The sequence below is a fragment of the Hyperoodon ampullatus genome (genome assembly GCF_949752795.1).
Source record: "Hyperoodon ampullatus genome assembly, chromosome: 6".
Classification (NCBI taxonomy): domain Eukaryota; kingdom Metazoa; phylum Chordata; class Mammalia; order Artiodactyla; family Ziphiidae; genus Hyperoodon; species Hyperoodon ampullatus.
The window spans coordinates 51,785,092-51,811,330 of NC_136919.1; the positions used below are offsets into that span (position 1 = coordinate 51,785,092).

Here is a 26,239-nt window from a genome sequence, read left to right on the forward strand (position 1 = left end):
TACCAGTCTTTTATATTAAGCATTGATCATGTGCCCTTTATAAAATATGTGGTCATCATAGAGATTCTTCTGTAGCTTATATTTCTTTGGATATTTCCTCATTTGGGTAATTAATGTTTGGGTAGAGTTTTATTTTTGAGCATCTTCCTACACTCTTGAACTGTCCTTCTCCATGAGATTATCTTTTTTCCAACCATTCTGAAAACATACAGGACACTTTTTACTGCATTTTCCACCTTCAGTACCATATACTCTAAGGTGACGTAGTTATTTTTTCCAAAGACTCTCACTACTTCCACATATTTTCTTTTATGGAAAGAATTAGGGTGAAACTGACAGTTTTCATTATTTTTCCTACTTCTTTAATGAAAGTGTTTTTAGTTTTAGGGTAGGATTTCTATTTTTTATGAAATACACTACCACTTTTTTGCCATACTGATAATGACTGGCTGCTTTCTGCATGAGTATATAAAAGATACTTTTACATTATCTAAAATTAGAATCAAGTCTTTAGTATCTCTTTGTAAGCTTATATTTATATTTAAAGCAATGTCACATGAAACATGGCATATTGTGAAGTAGATGATGAGTTTAAGAACACCTTCCTTGGATGGGCAGATTGTCGAGCACTGAGATGTTACTAGCAGAGAATATTTGAGTGTGATGCCCTTTTAAATTCATAAGTTCCAACAAATCTTTGGAGAACAGTTGCCTGATTTTAAACAGCAGTGCTTGTAAATACGCCACTCTGTCTTCATTTTTAACCCTTTGTATGTTTTCATATTAGAAGCCTGTTTAATCAAATGATAGGAGAAATGATGAATGACGTTTAAAAATATGTTCTTCCTGTTTACTTTCAGATTACTAGAGGAAGGGTAGTCAGGAATCTCTCATGTGTTAGCCTGTTATTGTACCCCAGTGTGACCCCAAAATATCTACTTACCTGATCCATTGTGAAAGGCTGGCAGGAGGTTTCTATTATGCTTTTTATCCTGGAATGGTGATGTCTTCAGAGGCAGTAATTTTGGGTACTACCCTTTTCTATATTCTCACATCTGCGTTTTATTCTGTTAGGCTCACATATTGTACTGAGTTTAGATCTAATACTTTGCCTTTGTCCATTCTGTCCCCCACACTTGGAGTTTCCTCCCCTGTCAATATCACCTGTTAGATTCTAAGACCTACTTAATAATACATGTCTGTAAAGATCTCCTTGACTTTTCACTATTGCTTTATATACTGTGATATTCTATTATACTTTATATTGTACAATTTAGCATTTTAAAGTGTGATGTTCATATTTTAAGCATCCTCAAGCACCATGAAGGCAAAACCTGTGTCTTAAATCCTGCCACACATATTTAGTCTACACTATCTGTGGCATTTTGTAAGGCCTACTTCTGTGGCCTTTACAGCACATATGTAAATAGATACTGAGTGAATATTTATTGATTCTTGGACTCATCTCAGGATTCGTGGTTCTTAAAAGTTAGGTTTACAGGCTAGCAGACAATCACTTATCCAGAAGTTTAATGGATAGTTCAAGGGGTTTGGTAGAATACTAGACAGTTTTTCTGTATTAAATTGTTTGCATTTTCTTTTTTATGAGTAATAGTTTGTTAATTTCATGATTAAGTTTTGAATATGATGGTTAACATGATGCACTTAAAGTTAAATCAATAGTTTAAAACACTGCATGAAAAAAAATAGCCAAGATCTGTTAGTTTTGCTGAGAGGAAGATTGAAGGCTTATCCAGAAAAAAATATTCTTATATATTAAAAGAACAGTTTTGTTTCTTTTAAAGAAAATAAAGTTTTGGCTTCTTGAAAAGGCTGGAACTCACTAAAAATGTTAGAAGTTATCAAGCTGACTTTCTACAGTTAGAATACATTAAAAGTGTGCTCTTCATAACTTAAAAATGTTTAAAACCAAAATTATCTGTAGTCTAAGAAAAGAAATCCATGGAGGCATAGCATTGCTGTCCAATATATCATACGCTTTGTTACTAATGAGATTCCAGCAGATTGATAACGCCGGAGGCCTTGGAGAGTTAAGATTCTAGAGGGAAGGATGGTGAAATGTGTTGTTCTAAATGGCATAACCACTGAACGTGAATAACTTAAAATCAGATGAGAAAAACTAATTAAAATAGAAAAAGTAAAATAGTTTAACCCTTCTAATAACCAACTCTATGTTTGCTTGATAGGAAAATTGGATTTCGATTTTCTCATTTTCTTCTCCATTGTGTGTGTGTGTGTGTGTGTGTGTGTGTGTATTAAAACCTGTTGTTACAGGTTTCTAAATAAAAATCAACTTTAAAAAACCTTTTTATTTGGGAAATTTTCAAGCAAAAATAGGAAAGAAAATAGGAATATTAATTCCCATGTACTCAACTACATCTTCAACAATTATCCACCTATGTCTAATCTTTTTTCATCTATATTCCTACCTGCTTCCTACCCGTTATGCTATTTTAAAGCAAATCCTACATCTTTTCAGTTCATTTGTAAATATTTTAGTATCAATATATCTCTTAAAGATAAGAGGTGGGTTTTTAAACATAATACCTTAAAAAGTAGCTTTTCTTAAATCATCAGATAATATTCAGAAAGTGTTCAAATTTAATCCTAGTTGTTCATTGGTGGGTATTGTGATATTAAGATTGATCTATTGGGTCAGATGTCAGCCTAATGGTTTTAATAGCTATTTAGTATTGTCTAGTTCCATTATTTCATTAGGGGTTACAGAACAGTGATAATGTATTTTTAATCCTGAGATATTCAGTGTTCAAACTTCTCTGATTGTCTTATAGTATTTTTTAAACTATATTTGTAAGAATCAGGATCCAAATAAGGTCCCTACATTGCAATTGGATGATACTGAGTCTCTTTTTAATCTACTCCCCTATCTCTCCCATTCTTCCTCTCTTTGCAGTTTATTTCTTGAAGAAGCTGGGTTGTCGGAGTTTCTCAGTTTAAATTTACTGATTGCATCTCAATGTTTTATTTAACATTTTTCTGTAAATTGATAATTAGATATAGAGACTTGATCAGATTCATGTTCAATCTTTTAACAAGAATAATTAGAAGCAGTGTTGTGTTCTCGAGACACAAAGTATGTCATTACTCTTTTTTGTGAGCATGTCCGTAGCCATTGGAATGTATTGTCCACAGTGGCTGATAAGAATGCTCTTGATTTCTTGAGTCCATCTTTTCTTGGACATCTATTTTTTCCCTCCTAGGAAATTTTAAGAACTTTTTTTTTTTATCGTTGAGTTCTGATATTTCACAGGATGTGTCTTGGGTGTGATGCTCTTGGCAGACCCTTTTGGTGTGAAAGCCTTCTTTGTTTCATATCAGTTTTCTTCTCCTATTTCTTTATTTTTATTTTTTGGGGGTATAGTTGCTTTACAATGTTGTGTTAGTTTCTGCTGTACAGTGAAGTGAATCAGCTATATGTATACATGTATCCCCTCTTTTTTGGATTTCCTTCCCATTTAGGTCACCACAGAGCACTGAGTAGAGTTCCCTTTGCTATACAGTAGGTTTTCATTAGTTATCTATTTTATACATAGTATTTTCCCTCTCCACTCCCTCTCTTCTTGCTTTCTGACTTGTTCTGTTGCTTTAAGTCTCTGCTCAACTGTTACTGTATCAAATCACAGTGATCACTCTCTATGAAAGCATTCTGCTACTATCTTCTATCCTGCTTTATTTTTTTCATAGCACCTGATGTTGATTTATTTATAGTGTCTCTCCTATGACTTAATGGTAAGGCAAGGACTTTTTAAGATTCACTGCTGTTTCCTCAGTGTTTAAAACAATGTCTTGTACATAGTAGGTGCTCAACAATATTTGTTGAATTAATTATATTAGGTTGTTGGACTTGTGAGTCATTCATCCTCATCTCTTAACTTTTATTGCATATTTTAAATACACTTTTATTTCTTTTCTACATTTTGAAAGTTTTTTTTAAAAAAACATTGTCTTTCAACAACCATTGAATGTTTGCTCTTGATAACTGTAATTGTAAATTATAATATTTCTTGTTCTCTGGTCCTTTTTCATTGCACCCTGTACTTGTTTTATGGCTACAGTGTCTACTTCAAACTCCATAAGGATACTAAGTAGACACCCCAACCCCTCATTCTCCTCCAGTAGAATATCTTCTGATCCCTAAATTTTCTTTATGTCCTCCTTTGTTCATCTTGGTCCTTCAGTTATTGTAGTTTTTCTGGTAGCTGGTTTGGGTTTCTTCAATAGATGTTTAGTTATATTTCTCTACCAGATCTCTTTAGTGTAAGTGAATGGGGTAGGCCTCCCAATAGAGTGCTTGGGCATGTGTCAGGGAAGGGGAGGGAAGGAAGGAAGGGTTCAGTTGACTCATCTATTCTGAATGAGTTTAATTATCTTGCTGTATGTTCCAAAGCCAACTCTTCCTTGCTTCCAAGACTCTCTAAGAAAGAATTACACTTATCTGTGGTGTCTTTGGCAGTGATTTTGCTTTGCTTTTATTTTTCTGTCAATTTTATCCTGCCTACTTACATTTTGTAAAAATCCAGCAAAATTTCTTTTTAGATGATACCCTTTCTTATCTAATATTATAATTTCTTTTTTAAACTTTCTACAAGGTTATATTCTTAGAAATGGTTGAAGAAGTACATATGTTCATAGAGCAAAATTGGAAAACTCAATTTCTTCTCTTCCCCTTCTACTTTTACTCCTCTCCCCAGAAGTAAACCACTATTAATAACTTACTTATGTTATCTTTAACATAGTATGATTATTACTCTTTAGCTTACTTTTTTGACTTAACAATGTGTCTTGATCATTTTTGCATCTTGCCAGTTTATTATTTTTTTCTCCAGATGGCTGAAATTCTTATTTTTTTTTTACTAATGAGTAAAAAGTAATATCTTAATGTTTTCATTTGTATTTCCCTGGTGAAAAATTGTGTTGATCATTTTTTATATGTTTATTGATCCTTTGTATTTCATATTTTGTGAAATGCTTAACCTGTTTCTATCCTTTGCCCATGTTTTTAGTTATTTCTAACAATACCCAGACGTTGTATGTATACTTACATTTGTCCTGTTAAAAAATGTATTTTGCTAATATTTTCTTATAGGTTTGCCCCATCTTATAATTTTATTTGTAGTCTATTTTCTTTCTCAGAAGTCTTACATTTTTTCAGCTTTGTTGATATTTTTCCTTTGTGGATTCTCCGTTTTGTATTTTACTTAGGAAGGACTGATGTTTGTTATTTTCATCCTCAGTTAATTTACAGGGTTTTTTTCTTTTTTTTATAAATTTATTTATTTATTTGTTTGTTTGTTTATGGCTGCATTTGGTCTTCATTGCTGTGTGCAGGCTTTCTCTAGTTTGCGGCAAGCATGGGCTACTCTTTGTTGCAGTGCGCGGGCTTCTCATTGGGTGGCTTCTCTTGTTGCAGAGCACGGGCTCTAGGCACATGGGCTTCAGTAGTTGTGGCACTTGGGCTCAGTAGTTGTGACTTACGAGGTGTAGAGCTCAGGCTCAGTGATTGTGGTGCACGGGCTTAGTTGCTCCGCGGCACGTGGGATCTCGCCAGACCAGGGCTCAAACCCTTGTCCCCTGCATTGACAGGTGGATTCGTAACCACTGTGGCACAAGGGAAGTCCTAATTTACAGTTTTTATGCTATTATTTTTAAGTATCTCTCTTCTGTCACTTCAGTGGATTCTTGATAGGGAAAGGAATTAGATATGTGTGCTTAATTTGCCATCTTTATCAGGAATTCAGACAGATACTTAATTATTCCATGTACTAGGGTTTGTCTCTTGGCTTAATTTAATAACTCACTATCAAGAAATTTCACAAGCATGTAGTCACTCATAACATTAGATATGCTTTCATTTTGTGCCTTAAAAGTATTCTGATATGTTGAATTATTTGCAAGTGGAATATTATAGGCCCTGTCAAGGTTTAAATGTAGCATAACTTAAAAGTCCTTTTTAATTTTTATTACTCAAAGTATCTAATAATTCTTCTATGTTTGTTTACTTTGGGTAATTAAAACTTATTTTAACAAAAAGCAAACATAAAACGTAAAATGTTTTCCTTTATCTAGCTTAGGGGAATCTCTGTAGCTTTCAAGCATTGAGGTTTGTTATAGATGATAATAAAAATACAGGTATTGCATTTTAGCTTTTCTATTATGTAGTACACTCCCATTTTTAAATACCGAAACTATATTAATTTTAAAGTGATTGAGTCTTTTGTAGTTGTAAATTTTCTCCTTGTCAGTAAAATATTTAAAGAGTGTTGGGTGTTCTATTTAGTTGTGAAATATTTTCCCTTTATGGTTTTATCCCATGTTTATAACTATGCCTCATTAAATAATATAAACAAATATTTTCTCTGATAAATTGTTCCATTTATTCATCTGTGTTAGTGATGAATTTAGATAGTGATTGATTCATTTTGCTGTCTAGATACTGAACCTAGATGGATTGATTTGTTATTTAAAAAGCTTTGGTACTTGGGTAGAGTTTGACTAGGGTATGAATCAAGTTCGTAGCACAGAAGATAGCAGGAAAACAAAAGAAAAGAGAAATGATGAATGTATACAGATGAGAGGAAAATGGAATAGAATGTATATTTGTGAGTAGTTGGCTAGGACATCAACCATAAGAGATGAATGCTCAATAAAACCTTGTATTGCTTTTTCCCTGAAAAATATTTTAACTCTTACTCTGTGTTCCTGTAACTATTGCTTAGCCAAATTCTTCAACTCCTTTAGTCCTTTCCCTTAAGTTATTTGATTCATTTCTTTAGTTATACTGCTTTTTCTCTGAAGTTCTCTAAATAGTATGTAGTATTTTAAGGGCCACCCATGTTACATTAATTCTGCTCTTTTATATAATCTAGTAAGGAATATATCATACCCTCTTGTTTCTTTGTGTATATTTTAAAGTTACTTTATTTTATTTTTAAATTTAATTTGTTTATTTTAATTTTAATTTTATTGGAGTATAGTTGATTAACAATGTTGTGTTACTTTCAGGTATACAGCAGAGTGATTCAGTTATACATAAACATATACATATATTCATTCTCTTATAGATTCTTTTCTCATATAGGTTATCACAGAATATTGAGTAGTTTCCTGTGCTATACAGTAGGTCCTTGTTTAGTTATTTATCTTATATATAGTAGTATGTGTATGTTCATCCCAAGCACCTGATTTATTCCTCCTCCCACCTTTCTCCTTTGGTAACCATAAGTTTGTTTTCGATATCTGTAAGTCTATTTCTGTCTTGTAAATCAGTTCATTTGTATCTTTTAAAAAAAATTAGATTCCACATATGAGTGGTATTATATATTTGTCTTTCTCTCTCTGACTTACTTCACTCTAGGTTCATCCATGTTGGTGCAAATGACATTACTTCATTCTTTTTTATGGCTGAGCAATATTCCATTGTATATATGTACCACATCTAAATTACTTTAATTATTTTGCTGCTTCATGACATCAGTAATTTGGGTCTAATTTTATGCTTGCTCTCTTCCCTGAGCCATTTTTTATTGTAATGTCTTTAACAGTTTAACGGTCTGAATTCTTATTCTTAATATTTTCAATTACATTTGTATTATTTTACCTCAGACCCACCTTTTATTTTTCTTGGATTTCAATAGCCTTACTTTAACATCATGCATGCAGTAAAACTGTTTTTATTTATTTTAGAGGAGTACAAATAATTTCCCTGAGATTGATTTGTTACTCTCAGACTCCTAAGTCCATGTAAAAACTTGAAGATGCTCTTTTGTAGAATTCTCTTATAATTTAAATGTGTACTCACTTCCCCCTGAACACACATGTGCACACACACAAACACACACACATTTTCACATATGTAGAATGGGGGTATGGAAGGACAGAACGTGACCACACTGATATTTTGAGGGCTTAGAATGAGGCATTTTAGGTTAAAGTTACTTTTTTAGAAAGAGTGTACAAGTTATACCCCTTCTGATTTGAGGATCATAATTGACAACAAAAAAACCCTGCTATTTCTAATACTTAGGATAAGAGTAAATTATCTTTGAAAATATATTCATATATTTGCAAGCTATACTTTAAAAGTGAGTCAGTAGAATGAAGAAAATTAAGAAATAGTGAAAAGACTTGAAGTATGATCCTAGATCTTTACACAGTTTGTCAGATTACATTGTACAAATTACTTACCTAACTTTCATATTTGTGAAGTGAAGTGCTTATGCTAAATTATTTCAGGTACAGATTCTACAAAGCTTTGGCATCCATGGTGCATGTATAATGGGCAGATGGAACTTGTGAATGCTTTTACTAATACTGTGCTACAGAGAACTCAATCACTTGGATTTGGATAATTTTTAAAAACAGAGAACACCAAATTTATAGAGCCCCATTTCTTCAGTGAATAACATGTATAGCTGTTTCTGATTTAAAAAATAAAGCAAACCCCACGTCTGCCCTCTAAAAATGTTTGAAACGAACCCGTAGAAAATATAATCAAAAAAAGTTTTTTCATAAAGAGTTTTCTCCTTTGAAACATTGAGAGGGTGTGTAGCAGAATCAAGGTCAGTAAATCATTTATTTTAAAATCCATGGAGTAGAATTGTTTATACATTCTATTATCAGAATTTTCTATCTGTCAATCTATGTTTTGTAAATAAGTTTTTCCAACTACAAGAAAACTAACAAAGCTAACAACTGGGGGATCATTACTTTCTTTTTAAAAGACATATTAGGAATTTAAAAGATAAATAAATTGGAGGTATAAGGGAGCACTCAAAGTTGTAAATAACTCATGGACTTCAGTAATGGTCCAGGCCAAGGTGGTTAAGGGCTACAATCTGTGTTTATATGCAAGTTCTTAGCATCAGTTATAGATAAAAATTTATGGCATACTAACTTTATTAATTAAAATCCTCTTGGTGAAAAGTTATTTTACCTTAGAAAGTGGCCTTAGGCATTCTCCTTTAATTTATTGATTTAGAACAAAGCGTTTGAAAAAGTATATGAAAAGCTTTGAAATAATTGCAATGCACATGGTGTCCAGCTTGCCAGTGATATTTTTCCTTTTTTGTAGTTTATAAGGCAAAGTATTTTAAATTCCTTCTCTAATGGAATTTTGCTTCTTCAGTAATAAGCAATACTCTATCCAAAGGGTGTCAAAATTTTGTAATGTAGAGGCTTCACTGTGATCTAAAGTGTTACGATATTTTAATTAGGAAAATTGATCAGGGACATCCATATGATGATATACATTTCCCAGTGCTTCCATATTCTTCTAAATTGGAATGAAAAATACATTAAAATTTACATTAAATTAGATCTGTTTTCAAAGTTGAAGGGGGGAAACCCTGGTGGTCCAGTGGTTAGGACTCGGTGCCTTCACTGCTGGGGCCCGTGTTCAATCCCTGGTCAGGGAACTGAGGTCCCACAATCTATGCGGGGGCGGGAAAAAAAAGAAAGGGAGGAAGGGAGGGAGGAAGGAAGCAAGCAAGCAAAGAAGGAAAGAAAGGAGAGTGGGAGGAAGGGAGAGAGGGAGTAAGGGAAGAAGGGAGGAAGGAAGTTGAGTCAGGGGAAAAGGGTTGGGATGGGGTTTATGGAATGTATTTGGGACTCCATGGTGGGAGGTGGGGGTCACAGCAGCCCTTTCATCATAAACAGAGAGGAAATTTTGATCAGGGCATTTAGGTTACATGGTTCTTTGCCTTTTTTTTGTTTGTTACAGGCAAAGGGGAAGATAGTGATGTACTCAGTATAAATGCAGATGCTTATGACAGCGACATAGAAGGCCCATGCAATGAAGAAGCAGCTGCTCCTGAGGTCTCAGAAAATACAGTCCAAAGTGAAGCTGGTCAGATAGATGACCTGGAGAAAGACATTGAGAAAAGTGTGAATGAGATTCTGGGACTGGCAGAGTCTAGCCCAAAGGAACCGAAAGCCGCCACCCTGACTGTTCCTCCACCAGAAGATGTTCAGCCTTCTGCACAGCAGCTGGAGCTGCTAGAACTTGAGATGAGGGCAAGAGCTATTAAAGCCCTAATGAAAGCTGGTGATGTAAAAAAGCCAGCCTAGTTTATTTAAATTGTTTCTGAATATTAGATGTATTTGAACAAAGCCACATCATATAATTTTGTATCTAAAGTTTATTTGGGGTCTTACATGATATTTCTCATGTAACTCTTATTAGATAAACTCATTTTAGGCCTAAAATACATGTTTTTGTTGTTGTTACTTTTGTATTATATATGTTATTGTTTTCTGAATTCATGGCAAATATCATTGGGTAACCTGGATACTTTGTTAGATGAGTATTTAGCTATATCTGCAAATTAATATCTGAAAAGCCATTAGCAAAAAGAATAATGGTATTTTTTTCTTTATTTTGAAATATTTTGGCATCAAACCAAAAAGTTTATGAAAGATTGACCAAGCATGTTGCCTTTAGGCTACCTGTATTTTGCGATAGAATATTAAATTATTGCTCCTAGGTTTGTTAACAATTTAAGAAATTTAGTTATGCTTATATGCACTTTTAAAATATGTACTGCATTGAAGATGCCTTCTATGGGTGTGGACTTGTTAGTAAAAACTGAGTGACATTTTTGTTACAAGACTTAGAGATCCAAAATGGCTGAGAAAAGCTTTCTTTATAAAAGAAAAAAAGGACTTAATTTAAAGCATTTTTTAACAATGTAGAAGTAATTGCCCAACTTTAATTCCAGCAGACACGTTATTCTAACAGGTATTTGATATTACTGGACGCTTAGTTCAATTTTTTTCCTTCAATAAAAAGGGAACACATTTTAATTTACATTCCAAGCTGTTAGGAAAAGGAGACTATTTTATTGTACAGGCTTTCATCTGATGTTTTTGCTTGAAGATCTGATGTGCTATAATTAAAATAATTAATTTTAAATTAATGAATTAAAAATAATAAAGACTATCATTCTGGATCTGAGGACTTTTGATACATTTCCAAAAATGAAATTAATTTCAGGAAGCTTTGATAAGTTGATGTAATAATTAATTTTGTATAGTTTTTGTAAATAAATTAACATCCTGCCACAATTATGGATGCTTGCCCCATCACTAATTGTAGTTGTTTGATACCAAAATAAATTTAGGTGGAGACTCTTAAAATAAATTAATTTTTTTTTCTAAAAGATAAATCTGGAACTGTTGTTTTTATATTTGCTAACAAAAACAGTATATTTCATTTATAAGCCATGTTCTGCTAATGTTGTATGAGGATTTTCCTTATACACAAAACTTACAGGGATTGTGTCTTATTAGCTGGCTTAATTATATGTAAATTTTAGAGGGTTTCTTATGAAAATAGTATTTATGAAACACTGGAGTTGCAGTTAACAAATTCATTTTTGTTGTTCCTGAACATGCCTTTAAATAATCCTGTCATTTTTTTTTCTTGTGGAATCTTTCTAATGAAGGACAGAGGCCTATATCATTTGAAATGCTTCTCTTAGACTGATAAACATGGATATGATTTAAATAGTTCTCATAGTTACTGCTTGAAAATGAAAAAATCAGTTTCTATTTCAACTTAAATTAAAAGTTAAAATAACAAAGTAGTGCAGAATAAACTTTATTGCTGCTTATTAATTATAAGATGCAGTAGATGACTTGTGTGTGATCAAACATAGGAGTAGAAAAAGGTCTGAGTGCTTTGTAGCTGATTAAAGTCACCACCTTCATGAAGCATCCTGTGTCTGCTGTATTCACTGTGCAGAATTGTTTAGAGGACATTTGACTAGAGTGGGTGTGTTTGAGGTAGAATGAACTGAACAAATCAGGGGCTGCTTGGATTCTTACCTTGGAAAATCAACTTTCTCACTTTTTTTTTTTTGTAATGTTGAAAGACAAGAGGTTTTTGCAAATGAATGGCTTTAGAGAACAGGAATAAGGTTATCTTAGAAATGCCTAGATCAATATATGGGAAAATATCATATATTGATCTGATGCTGTCATTTAAATCATCAGCTCACAGGTATTTATTGACTACCTCAAAGGTGTTTAGCCTTGTTCAGAATCTTAAACTGTTATGGTGTAGGAATGTTGTGGTGTAGATTTTAGCATGGAATAGACTGATTAATAAACATGTGAGTGCTGCTCCGTTTTATGCCAAATTCTTCCCTTTTGCCAAGGTAAAGAAAAATTTTAGGCAATGTTTAATTAGTGATTAAGAGGAAAAAAAATTGGCAGCCTAACTTTCCATCCAAAGTCAGGTAATTCTGATATTAGACTAGGAACTTGACCTAAGACTTGAATGATAGGTGGTGACTGGTAATAATGGGTCCTCTGCATTAGGCCTTGGCCCACTTTTTGATGTTCCTATTAATCCAGAGACTCAAGGTATATCCTAAAAACCTATCACTAGGTTACCAGTGTGTAGCATAATAATTATGAAAATCACCTAACGCTCTCAAGTCCTTTTGTTGAACACCATCAGTTCCTTAAAACTATAGGGCAGTATATCTTTTCCTTGTAAATCTTGTTGCCAAAACCTACTTTCAGCAAATCGTTAGATCCTAGGGCATGATTAGCTATCTGAATAAAGGTGTTCTGAGTCATTTGAATAGTAATACAAATTGCAATAAAATACGTATTTTCAATGCCATTTTCAAGGTAGATAAAGCAGGAGTGAACCCACAATTTAAGCAAAATATAGATGGCAGCCTGAAAGTTTTTAAAATTCTCAGTTCCATTTCATCATAAAAAGTAGGAAAAGAGAGTTTGGTTATAGATACTTTTCCTTTATTGTATAATATCTAATTATTTAAAAGTAAAAGACCAATATGCTTTAACTTAAAGCTAATAGATATTTTTACATTTTTTATTTTCAAGTAGTCTCCCTTTTTAAATAAAAAGAAAAGTGCTAATGAATATATCAGTAGGAACTTAATTTCCTTGATATTTAATTATTATTTTAAAATGCATTGTGATAGAATGACAAGAGTGTGAGAGTTAAGAGCAGAGGGTTCTGATTCAGCCCAAACCAGCTGTGTAACTTTGGACAAGTAACTGTAAAATGGGAGAGATGAATCATTAGCCAATATATAAGGTTTCTTTCTGCTGTAACATCCTGTGATTCCAGTAGAAAATACCATAAAATTTGCAAAACTTAGGGAACTCTTTTGAGTTCAAGTATTGCTTATGGCTCCCCCTCCTCTTCCCCCTATTCAAAATGAAACAGTCTAATCTTTCTTTGTCCCATAGGGCTGCTAGATATGAACAATAATCCAGTTTTTTTTCTTTTACCTATTTTTTTCACTATTTATTTATTTATTTATTGTTGCTGCCCGCGGGCTTTCTCTAGTTGTGGCGAGCAGGGGCTACTTTTCATTGTGGTGCGTGGGCTTCTTATTGCGGTGGCTTCTCTTGTTGAGCATGGGCTCTCTCTAGGTGTGCAGGCTTCAGTAGTTGTGGTGCGTGGGCTGAGTAGTTGTGGCACACGGGCTTAGTTGCTCCGTGGCATGTGGGATCTTCCTGGACCAGGGATCAAACCCGTGTCCCCTGCATTGGCAGGAGGATTCTTAACCACTGTGCCACCAGGGAAGTCCTACCTATTAGTCTTTATTGTCAGGGTCACTTGGTAAGTATTGTCTAGAATTATTCACTTTGGCCTATAAACGTAGGTTGCTATCTTTAACTTATTGCTTGATTTATTTATTTCAAAATATGTAGATAGTTTTAAGTCAAAAGATTTTTCTCCAAGGCTTATTATAATGAAAAACAGTACTCCCTTCCCTCTTTACACCAGCTCTTGCTACTGAGAGGTAACCACTTTCAAATATTTTTGCCTTCTTAAAACTTTACCTTTGTATTTCTAAGTAACATGATTTTTTGCTATTCCTTGATATTTCAGTCTTAGATTTTATTTATTGATCTACTTTGGAATATGAAAATTAAGCTCTATTCCTTCTCCCTGTTCCCTAAAAATGTAGCTTCCTCTCTCATCCTCCCAATTTAGTGCAGTTACATCACAGTTTTGGTTCAATTAGCATTCAATATTTATACTATTTTGACTGTGTAAATGTTATTCACAACTGGGTTGTGTGGTATCTGTAATTAGATTCCCTTTTTTGTTCCAATTTTTGTTTTAAGCTGTTTGGAATTAATTTATAATGACCTTATTCTTTCATTTGCTCAGTGTTCTCTGTAGTAGCAGTTAAATTGTACCCTAACTACCTTCCAGGAGTTTCAGTCTCTTAGTAGGTTCAAACACATCATGTAATCTAGCTTTTTTTTTTTCTTTCTTTAAAGACATTTCTCCTGGGGCTCTCTGTCCTATGCTAATCTGGGTTGGTTGCTCTTCACCTCTTTCATGCTGGATATCCCATTTCCTGAATCCTGTCTTCCTCTTTTCATTTATTCCCTCATTTTGGTGGTGTACCTTTTCCAACAGCTTCCTGTGAAAAACTGCATAAAGAATAAATAGTTTTGATTCATTGGTGTGACTCAACATGGCTCAATTCTATCCATATGTTCAATTGAAACATGAGTGTTGACATTAGGCTGGAAATCATTGTCCTTTTCAATTTTACAGCATTGCACCAGTGCCTTTTAACTTCCACTGAAGCTATTGAGAAGTCATTTGTCATTTTGATTCTTGATACTTATGTGTGTCCTGTTTGTTTCTCTTTGGAAGCTGTTAGTGTCTCATCTTTATTCCTAATATTCTGAAATTTCTTGATGATGTGTTAAAGGATGGATCTTTTTTTTCATCCTTGAGTTAATCATTGATGGACTCTTTAAAAGAGAAATTCACATCATTGAGTTCTGGGAAGATTTTTTAAATTACTTCTTGGATAAGTTCCTTCCCTCTAATTTTTTCTAATCTCTATTTCTAAAACTCCTTTTATTAAGATGTGGATATCCAGGCCTAATTTTTAAATTTCTTATTTCTCACTGTCTCTTTTCCATCTTTTTCTTCTTGCTTTCTTATATATTAATATTCTCTTCCAGTTCTTCCAATGATTCTTTTCTCCTGTCATATTTTTAATATCCAAAAGATTTTTTAATTCTCTGAAGATTCCCTTTTAAAAGTAGCAGTATGGATAGCTAGTGGGAAGCAGCAGCATAGCACAGGGAGATCAGCTCGGTGCTTTGTGACCGCCTGGAGGGGTGGGATAGGGAGGGTGGGAGGGAGGGAGACGCAAGAGGGAAGGGATTTGCGAACAGATGTATATGTATAACTGATTCACTTTGTTATAAAGTAGAAACTAATACACCATTGGGAAGCAATTATACTCCAATAAAGTTGTAAAAAAAATAATAATAAAATGAAAAAAAAAAGTAGCAGTATGTTGTGTCTGTAGGGCCATGGCTCCACTCCATGGTGTTCTGGTGACCTTGCACATATCCCCGTAGGCCATGCAGTCAGAGCTTGAACCTCCTGGCCTAAGTCTTGTGCAATGCCCTGTTATCTTCCTAGGAACGTGGTCAGACAGTCAAGTCTTGGGAGGAGCCGTCACAAGACCATTTTCTCATCGGCCTTTTCTTCTTGAGGGAAGCTCCCTATTTTGCAGAAGTATGTCTTGAGGCAATTTTCCCATCTGCCTCCCTGGTTCCTTGGAGACTTGAGACTTTCTATCTTGCCCCACTTAGGGCACAGCTGTAGGCTATAAAATTTCTTAGCTGCAGACTGGCGTTAGCGCCTCAGCGGCAGTGTCCCGTCAATCCTGTTGCATCTGGTTCCTTTTACTTTGGTGTCACCCTACCCAGAGGCCATGGGGACTTGGCACATTTGACTACTGTTTTTTCACTGTAAGTAATAAGCTGCCTGCATCTAAAAAGAGCTTGTTGTTTTTCGTTAATGGCTAAGTCTGTTGGGTCTTGCTTGACCCTTGCCTTGGACTTGTGCTTGATAGTTTCATAGATGAAACATTTTTACCTGTCTGAGGATGTTAATTTTAGTGCTTGTTTTCAAGTTTTCTTTTTTGCCTCCTAGTTCCTTCAATTTAATTTTTTTCTTGTTTGTTTTCCTCTCTATCTAAGGTTTTCTCAAATTTCCTTAAATCTGTGGTGATGTTTAGCTGCTTTCATTAGTAAGACCCTAAAAAGCTGATTGGAAGCCCTGTTTGTGGATGAGGCTCGTTAATTGGTACAATTCGCTTTTCTTTGGGGCTGCCTGAGGATATCCACGGTTTGCTCTGAAGGCTTTTTCCTGAATGCCCTTAGCTCTGCTTGGTATGCCTGAGTTTAGAATCTCATGCTTCAACTTTGCCAGAGTTTTCTGTGGAGTTGGTGAATGAAGGGTTGCCTGTTTGTGAAACCAACTTTCGTGGTTTCCCCTCTGCACTGTCTTTGGAGGAACCTAGGATCTTCATTACTTGGATATGTGTTTAGAAGCAAGTTGCTTCTTAGTTTCCTACAGCCCTTCAGGTTGCAAACTTCTTCACCTGCTAAGTCAATTTCACTCATTTGTGCTTCAGCTTCCAAAATTTTCTTAGCATTTCGGTGGATTTTCATGAGAGAGCAGTGGCAAATGTGGTGTTTAGTATACGTTTAAGCAGATGTTACTTGAACTTTTAACTTGTTTTTGCTTTGGTCAATTCTGAGTTTTTGTTTTTCTTAAATCCAAGCTTAGATTAATTGGTCTCAAGTGGAAAGGTGTGAAAGAGAGTAGACAAGGATGATGGTAGACTAGAATCTGTGATACCTGAGGCTGGCTTATATAGGTCACCATGTGTTTTTCTTCTTTTGCTCTGGTAATTTTTAGGAGAGTATGTGTTGGCGTTAGTTATTGTGCTGATATTTTCAAATATGCCATGTGCTCTTTCATTATGTAATTACACATTCTTTTTAATTTTACAAATATTTACTTGAATTCTTATTGTAGTATTTGTTCTTTTGCCCTTGCTTTGGTTTTCTTCTGGATTTTCTGTTATTTGCCATGTGTCTTTGCTTATCTTCAATGTATGTCACTTTCTTGTGAACCTTTTTCATACTCATTTTGAGTTAAATTTTTTTTTCCCTTTTCACCTATTTCTCTTAAGGCACTATCTGTTATGTTTATTCACTCCTATGTTTCTTCTAGTTTTGTTTTCATTTCTGGAGTGATATTTTTCTTTCATTTCCAATTTCTCCCTAAATTCTGTCCCCTCATTTCTAATTCTGATATTTCATTTTTTTATGGCTTGTATCATTTTCTTAATGACTTTAATCTCATTTTAAAATACAAGGTAATAGTTTTGATATGTTCTGTGGGTCTTTCTGGTGTACTTTTATTGTCTGGAGTGATGTTATTCTGTTCCTTATTCTCTGTTTTATTTATAACAATATAGCATAGGATTTGATCTTGATATTTTTGTTTCTCATTTTTAGTGAAGCTCATTTTTCTGAACTTTTAAAAGGAACCTGGTTCAGATAAGGTTTTCTATCTTCATACTCCTTTTGGTTTTCTTTGTTTTTTAAAATATTTATTTATTTTTGGCTGCATTGGGTCTTCATTGCTGCATTTGGGCTTTCTCTAGTTGCGGTGAGTGAGGGCTCCTCTTTGTTGCAGTGCATGGGCTTCTCATCGTGGTGGCTTCTCTTGTTGCAGAGCATGGGCTCTAGGCACATGGGCTTCAGTAGTTGTGGCATGCAGTAGCTGTGGCATGCGGGCTCAGTAGTTGTGGCTTGCGGGCTCTAGAGCGCAGGCTCAGTAGTTGTGGCACATGGGGTTAGTTGCTCCATGGCATGTAGGATCTTCCTGGACCAGAGATTGAACCCGTGTCCCTGCATTGGCAGGTGGATTCTTAACCACTGCACCACCAGGGAAGCCCCTCCTGTGTTTTTTGTTCTCTGGTGTTCAAAATTATGCTGCCTTGCTTTCAGAGCTCTGTTCCCCTTTCCCACCTTTACTTGAACTTCTCTTTCCATCTGTTGATTTCCTCTATCCTGATGAGTTTTGATTCTACCACCAAGTGATTCTTCTTAGTAGGACTCTCTCCTAGAAGGGAGCCCTGGCTGGTCTGTTTCAGAAGTGCTTAGGGTCTAGAGTGCTCCTGCTCCTTTGAGACATTATTTTCCTCACATTCACCTGCTATTATGAGAGGCAAAACCCATCCCACCTTCAGTTGCTGTCTCAAATTGCCTCACCTGATTTCTACTTATTTTGAGCGTCTCCTATTATCAGGTCTGTTAGATGCCCAGTTGGCTTCCCTTTGTTTTCTCCTACAGAAGTGCTGATATTATGAAGGTCATAGGACTTGTTAGTGGTTTGTTCTACCTACTTAAATTTTGAGGTTGTTGCATACCTGTACTTAGTCTTGTTTTAAATGTTGTCCATGGTTTTCGGATTTTCTTTCCATTGCTCTCCCTGGGTTTATGGAGAGATTCAAAAACTCTTGCTTTTGCTACCATTATCTTCCCAGGGTACTCCTGTGTTTTCATTTTAAGATACGTAGTCAGGGCTTCCCTGGTGGTGCAGTGGTTGAGAGTCCGCCTGCCGATGCAGGGGACACGGGTTCGTGCCCCGGTCCGGGAAGATCCCACATGTTGTGGAGCAGCTGGGCCCATGAGCCATGGCCGCTGAGCCTGTGCGTCCAGAGCCTGTGCTCCCCAACTGGAGAGGCCACAACAGCGAGAGGCCCGCGTACCACAAAAAAAAAAAAAAAGATACGTAGTCAGTCTTCATTGTATACAAATAAGAATGTACTTTATATAAAGGAGAGCTGACATATATATGAGATATCTTACTGAATTATTTCAAATAATTCTTAAAATTATTATGTTAATTTTAACAAAGTTATTTTTTAATTTTAAAACCAAAGCTTGATTGTTATCTGATAGAAGCAGTTGTTACCCTGAATGTAAAACATGCTAGTACTGCTCCTTAATAGCAAGGGAATTAGCTTTATTAGGTATTCTTATAATAGTTATTGTCAGTTGTAAGATCTTTTTTATTCTCTTAAGATTAAAAGTCATTTGTACAAAAATAAAAAGATATGACATTATAGATTCAGAGAACCAATATTTTAATGTTTTAAAATTTGGGGGGAAGAGAATAGAATTACTGTGTCACTTTTAAAAGATAAATTGTTTCTTATTCTTTGAATAACTTATATTTATTCATTAGTCTTCTGTTTTAGTATATCTTCTCTGCCTGGAACGTATTTCCTGAGGCCAAAAGAGAGCTACGAGTTTTAGTAACTGATTTTCTTCCCTCTAAATACATTTGGTGTAGGATTTTAAATAAGATTCTGTCTTTAGTGTGATATTTAAAATCACCATATTAATGAAAAATTGGTATTATCGTATGCCATGTTTATCAATCTATTATAACATGGTCACAAAAACCAAAAAAACTCTGCCTGAAAAGAGATTCAGAAAGTGTCAGTACCATTATTACATAAAGTTTTTCTCTGTCTTTTAGTTTAAAAGATAGCTTGATGTGGTTGATTACTGTAACACAATTGTTTTGGTATTAAATATCTGTGTAATAGCTTATTTGTGGAATTTTTCTATTAGTAAACATGGAGACTATATTAGGAACACTTAAGATATCAGATTAAAATCTGATTATGCCTTTGGCTTATTCACGATTATATAAATTTTCTTGTTTACATCTGTGTCAAATATGCGATATGTAAAAAGAGAAAAAATGTTTATTATGTATATTTTATTTACAGCCATATTTGAAGGTTAAAATATTGCATTTTTCAATCAGGTTTCATGTTTTATAGTTCTTGCTATTAACATTTAAATGCATAAATGGAATTCTTATGCATTCTGAAGTCTGCAAAAAGATTTTTGCCGCACACTAGTTGATCAAACTGCTGCTGTAGTCACATGAGAAAGAACCAAAGACGGTAACTGTAAATACTGTATGTTTATGAAACTGTGGAGGACAAGTAATCATCCCTCTTTTTTAAAAAAATATATGTTCAGGGCTTCCCTGGTGGCCCAGTGGTTGAGAGTCTGCCTGCCAATGCAGGGGACATGGGTTCGTGCCCTGGTCCGGGAGGATCCCACATGCCGCGGAGCGGCTGGGCCCGTGAGCCATGGCCGCTGAGCCTGTGCGTCCATAGCCTGTGCTCCGCAACAGGAGAGGCCACAGCGGTGAGAGGCCCGCATACCGGAAAAAAAAAAAAAAAAAAAAAAATATATATATATATATATATATATATATATATATATATATATATATATATGTTCATACAATTGACTATTCTATTTTCAATATACCTTCAGATATCATCTTTTTCCATTTAATCTTTAGACACTTTTGTCAAAACTTAATATGAATATCATCTTTTTCCACTTAATCTTTAGACTCTTTTGTCAGAACTTAATGTGAATTTTAACCTATGGTAAAAATCAGTCTTATATAAATGCTTATTGTTTTCTGTGTTGAGTAAATGAAATCAATCCCTCCCAGTTATGGAACATGTTTATATCGACATGTGACAACTATAAGAACTTGGTTTTTATATTTCCACTTATATGTTAATTAAATGTTAATTGATTTTTTTTTTTTTTTTTTTAGAAAAGCCTGCTAGTCTTTAGTGGAGGAGAGACATTTTATTGGCAGTTTTATTTTTTTCCTGAATCTCCAAAATGAACCTTTATTAGTGCATTGATTTGGAATTCAGAAACTTTTAAATTGTAGCTCAAAGTATTTAAACATTGTGAGTTGTCAATCTTAAGCACACTTTACTGTGAACTAGTTTGAAATTATTTGTCTTTATTAGCTAGATATTATCAGAAAATAGAGTTTTGATTGGTAAGAGAAGGAACTTTATACTTAGAGCTTATGGATCTAACAAATGGATAGGAGACCATGGGGTGCAGCTACCCACATTAGCTTGGTTGGTGTGTCTGTGTTGAAACAGCCCTACTGACCAAAATTTTTAGTAAATCTTCTTTGTTTGCTTTTCTTCCCTTTTTTCTTCCACCTCGCTATAAATATTAACTCTTTCCTTTGCTCTTTTTTCATTTTCCTGCTCTGCATTTTCTTCCTTAACTGATCATTATTTGAGAAAATTTTTTAAATTCTTTGTTGTGTTCTCAACCTATATATTTAAAAAAATGTCAAAAACTTTATGTTTAGAAACCTATTTTTCTTTAAAGTATATAATTGAGAATTTTATAATCATAGAGAATCAGAGAAACAGAATTTTTGATTGGATGAGATATTAAAGATCTAGTTCAAAATACCAACAAATTGAATGTCTATTTTTGTATATGATCTTCAAAAAACTTCATTTTTGAATTAGTGTTTTACCATTACAAGAAAAGATTAAAGCTTTTGGTCATGCCACTTCCTTCCCCCATTCCCCACAATCATTTCAGTGCATATGTCACCCCAATATTAATTCTCTTCCTCCTGTTTTTTCCACAGCTTCAGTTTAAATTATCAAAAGTACATGAACATTAGGTGATTTTGAGTTCAAAGTTTTCTTTCTTTTTTTTTTAAAAGCTCTGTTTCCTAATTTCTCATTTGCAGCATTAGAGCTTTATTGCAGATAACTTGGACAAAAGAGAAAAGTATAGAGAGGAACCTCAATGTCTAGACGTAATCTATTGGGTATTTTGCCTTGTTCTCCAATGTTTAAAATCATTGTCTGTTGATCAAATTAGCAGTACAACACACACACACACACACACACAGTGTGTTGTCAAGATACTCAGTGTTGTCAAGAATACAGAGCTTCCTTGACTTACAATGGTGTTATGGCCTGATAAACCTATTATAAGCTGAAAATACTGTAAGCTGAAAGTGCATTTAATACACCTAACCTCCTGAACACCAGAGGTTAGCCTAGCCCACCTTAAACATGCTCAGAACACTTATATTAGCCTACAGTTGGACAAAATCATCTCACACAAAGCCTATTTTATAACCAAGTGTTGAATATTTTATGTGATTTACTGAATACTGTACTGAAAGTAAAAAACAGAATGGCTGTCTGGGTACAGAATGGTTGTAAAGGTATCAGTTGTTTACCCTCGTGATCATGTAACTGATGAGAGCTACAGCTCCCCACCACTGCCCAGCATCATGAGTATCATACTGCATGTCGCTAGCCTGGGAAAAGATCAAAATTCAAAGTACAATCTCTAGTGAACATGTATATTGCTTTCACACCATCATAAAGTGGAAAAATCCTAAGTCAAACCATCATAAGTTGGGGACCATCTGTATAAGGAGTAAAAACATAAAAGGCAAACAATCTGGAGGAAAAAGAGCATGTGTACAAATGAAAGCCATAGGGTTGATATTATTAAGATATTAAGATTTAATACATATAATTGAGAAATTACAAAGTGTTAATATTGTAGAATTGTGTGTTTACTGTGGTGGCTGATTCTTCAAGCTCAGAGAATATTGGAGGGGTAGGAGACAGCGCTGGGAGATGTGTGGAGTAAGCACATCCAGTAGGAGAAATGACAGCTCACAATGAAAGAAGTGAAAGAGCTCTGGTTCCGTGGTCCTTGGAGACCATTTAGTGCAGGGGCAAATAGTTTCACACTCAGGAGGTTTTGTTTGCTCTAAGTATCACACTACAGTGTGATAACTGATGTGTCTAATGATGAATCCGAGTCTGTAAGAAATGGAGTTCGTGTGGAGTTGCTTGCAAATTTAAGTTTTGTTGTAAAGTGTAAAAAGCAGATGTTTGGGTATAAGAAGACTGTATATATGGGCAGCTTCTTTTCTTGATTTACTGGATAAATGAGACATCATCTTTAGGTAACTATTTGAAAATATCCTGTTATATTCTCTTATCTCTGCTTTGAGTCCTAGCTGCAGTTAGAATATATGTAATTTCTGTTCACTGAAACAATAGAATAGAGAAAATGGACTTGAGTATTCCTTGGTAGATGGCCACATAATGTCATTTGAAGCATAAAACATGTTTATCACTGAAAACTGAAATTAGCCCCAGAGCTAGTGGGCTGTGTTTGACACTTTAAAGGTGTAAACTCAGTGAGGAACATAATTAGGGATAACAGGCTTTAATGCTTGGCAGGAGTAGGTGGCACATTTACTTAACATACAGTGCTTAATATTACTCTCTTGACAGATTCTCCAAATATCATTTTTTTCCATAGCAACATGTTCCCCCATGTGTCTGATACTTGATATGAACAAGATTTTTAACAAATGGTTGATTGCAGTTAAATGATGAGAACCCTGTGGTATGGTCAAAGTGAAGTATCATATACTTTGTATGTAACAAGTATGAATATTATAACTTACCTGAAAGTTAAGAAATCAAGTCAAGAAATCCAACTTTTTTTTTAATTCCTCTACTTTTTTTTTTTTTTTAGAAAATTGCATTTTTATTTATTTATTTATTTATTTTTGGCTGCGCTGGGTCTTCATTTCTATGCGAGGGCTTTCTCTACTTGTGGTGAGTGGGGGCCACTCTTCATCACGGTGCGTGGGCCTCTCACTGTCGTGGCCTCTCTTGTTGTGGAGCACAGGCTCCAGACGCGCAGGCTCAGTAGTGTGGCTCATGGGCCTATTTGCTCTGCGGCATGTGGGATCTTTCCAGACCAGGGCTCGAATCCGTGTCCCCTGCATTGGCAGGCAGATTCTCAACCACTGCACCACCAGGGAAGCCCAAGAATTCCAACTTTTCAACAGCTATGAGTTTGCTGTCTCTAGCTTTCTTGCAATTCAGTGTAGTATTGCAGTGAACACTCTCTGATGCTTTGTTTTAAATTTTTGTGTTTGTATTATCCTGAAAGGAGAGCTTCCAAATTATGTTTCCATATCCAGTCCCTGTAAACATTTAATTTAACTAGTCAAAGCAATGACAAAGCCTTTGCTTTGTTGCAGAATGTTTAATAAACAATGCCTAAGTAAAATAATAGAAACACAATAAATTTATTTTTTTATTTTTATTTTTTAAACATCTTTATTGTTGTATAATTGCTTTACAATGGTGTGTTAGTTTCTGCTGTATAACAAAGTGAATCAGCTATACATATACATACATCCCCATATCTACCCCCTCTTACGGCTCCCTCCCACCCTCTGTATCCCACCCCTCTAGGTGGACACAAAGCACCAAGCTGATCTCCCTGTGCTATGCAGCTGCTTCCCACTAGCTATCTATTTTAGATATGGTAGTGTATATGTGTCCATGCCACTCTCTCACTTCGTACCAGCTTACCCTTCCCCCTCCCCTTGTCCTCAAGTCCATTCTATACATCTGCGTCTTTATTCCTGTCCTGCCCCTAGGTTCTTCAGAACGATTTTTTTTTTTTAATTTAGAGTCCATATATATGTGTTAGCATACAGTATTTGTTTTTCTCTTTCTGACTTACTTCACTCTATGACAGTCTCAAGGTCCATCCACCTCACTACAAATAACTCAATTTTGTTTCTTTTTATGGCTGAGTAATATTCCATTGTATATACGTGCCACATCTTCTTTATCCATCTGTCGATGGACACTTAGGTTGCTTCCATGTCTTGGCTATTGTAAATAGAGCAGCAATGAACATTTTGGTACATGACTCTTTTTGAATTATGGTTTTCTCACGGTATATGCCCAGTAGTGGGATTGCTGGGTCATATGGTAGTTCTATTTTTAGTTTTTTAAGGAACCTCCATACTGTTCTCCATAGTGGCTGTATCAATTTACATTCCCACCAACAGTGCAAGAGGGTTCTCTTTTCTCCACACCCTCTCCAGCACTTATTATTCTTTGTAGATTTTTTGATGATGGCCATTCTGACCGGTGTGAGGTGCTGCCATATTTTAGTTTTGATTTGCATTACTGTAATGATTAGTGATGTTGAGCATCCTTTCATGTGTTTGTTGGCAATCTGTATATCTTCTTTGGAGAAATGTCTATTTAGGTCTTCTGCCCATTTTTGGATTGGGTTGTTTGTCTTTTTGATATTGAGCTGCTTGTAAATTTTGGAGATTAATCCTTTGTCAGTTGCTTCATTTGCAAATATTTTCTCCCATTCTGAGGGTTGTCCTTTGCTCTTGTTTATGGTTTCCTTTGCTGCGCAAAAGCTTTTAAGTTTCATTAGGTCCCATTTGTTTATTTTTGTTTTAATTTCCATTTCTCTAGGAGGTGGGTCAAAAAGGTTCTTGCTGTGATTTATGTCATAGAGTGTTCTGCCTATGTTTTCCTCTAAGAGTTTGATAGTGTCTGGCCTTACATTTAGGTCTTTAATCCATTTTGAGTTTATTTTTGTGTATGGTGTTAGGGAGTGTTCTAATTTCATACTTTTACATGTACCTGTCCAGTTTTCCCAGCACCACTTATTGAAGAGGCTGTCTTTTCTCCACTGTATATTCTTGCCTCCTTTATCAAAGATAAGGTGACCATATGTGCATGGGTTTATCTCTGGGCTTTCTATCCTATTCCATTGATCTGTATTTCTGTTTTTGTGCCAGTACCATCCTGTCTTGATTACTGTAGCTTTGTAGTATAGTCTGAAGTCTGGGAGCCTGATTCCTCCAGCTCTGTTTTTCGTTCTCAAGATTGCTTTGGCTATTCGGGGTCTTTTGTGTTTCCATACAAATTGTGAAATTTTTTGTTCTAGTTCTGTGAAAAATGCCATTGGTGGTTTGATAGGGATTGCATTGAATGTGTAGATTGCTTTGGGTAGTTGAGTCATTTTCACAATGTTGATTCTTCCAATCCAAGAACATGGTATATCTCCATCTATTTGTATCATCTTTAATCTCTTTCATCAGTGCCTTATAATTTGTTGCATACAGGTCTTTTGTCTTCTTAGGTAGGTTTATTCCTAGATAATTTATTATTTTTGTTGCAGTGGTAAATGGGAGTGTTTTCTTAATTTCACTTTCAGATTTTTCTTCATTAGTGTATAAGAATGCCAGAGATTTCTGTGCATTTATTTTGTATCCTGCTACTTTACCAAATTCATTGATTAGCTCTAGTAGTTTTCTGGTAGCATCTTTAGGATTCTCTATGTATAGTGTCATGTCATCTACAAACAGTAATAGCTTTACTTCTTCTTTTCCGAACTGGATTCCTTTTATTTCTTTTTCTTCTCTGATTGCTGTGGCTAGAACTTGCAAAACCATGTTGAATAAGAGTGGTGAGAGTGGGCAACCTTGTCTTGTTCCTTGTCTTAGTGGAAATAGTTTCCATTTTTCACCATTCTGGACGATGTTGGCTGTGAGTTTGTCATATATGGCCTTTATTATGCTGAGGAAAGTTCCCTCTATGCCTACTTTCTGCAGGGTTTTTATGATAAATGG

General features: G+C 34.9%; 1 protein-coding gene across 3 annotated transcripts in view; it reads left to right on the plus strand.

The window, feature by feature from the left end:
- CAAP1 (caspase activity and apoptosis inhibitor 1) overlaps positions 1–10,107 on the plus strand; it is a gene marked incomplete at both ends in the record, with an annotated part of 48,492 nt that extends 38,385 nt beyond the window's left edge. For all 3 annotated transcript variants that reach the window (XM_079705932.1, XM_079705933.1, XM_079705934.1), the window contains one exon: positions 9,761–10,107. In XM_079705932.1, the coding sequence (XP_079562058.1) occupies positions 9,761–10,107 (347 nt within the window). The remainder of the gene's footprint in view (positions 1–9,760) is intronic.
- Positions 10,108–26,239: the final 16,132 nt, after the last annotated feature.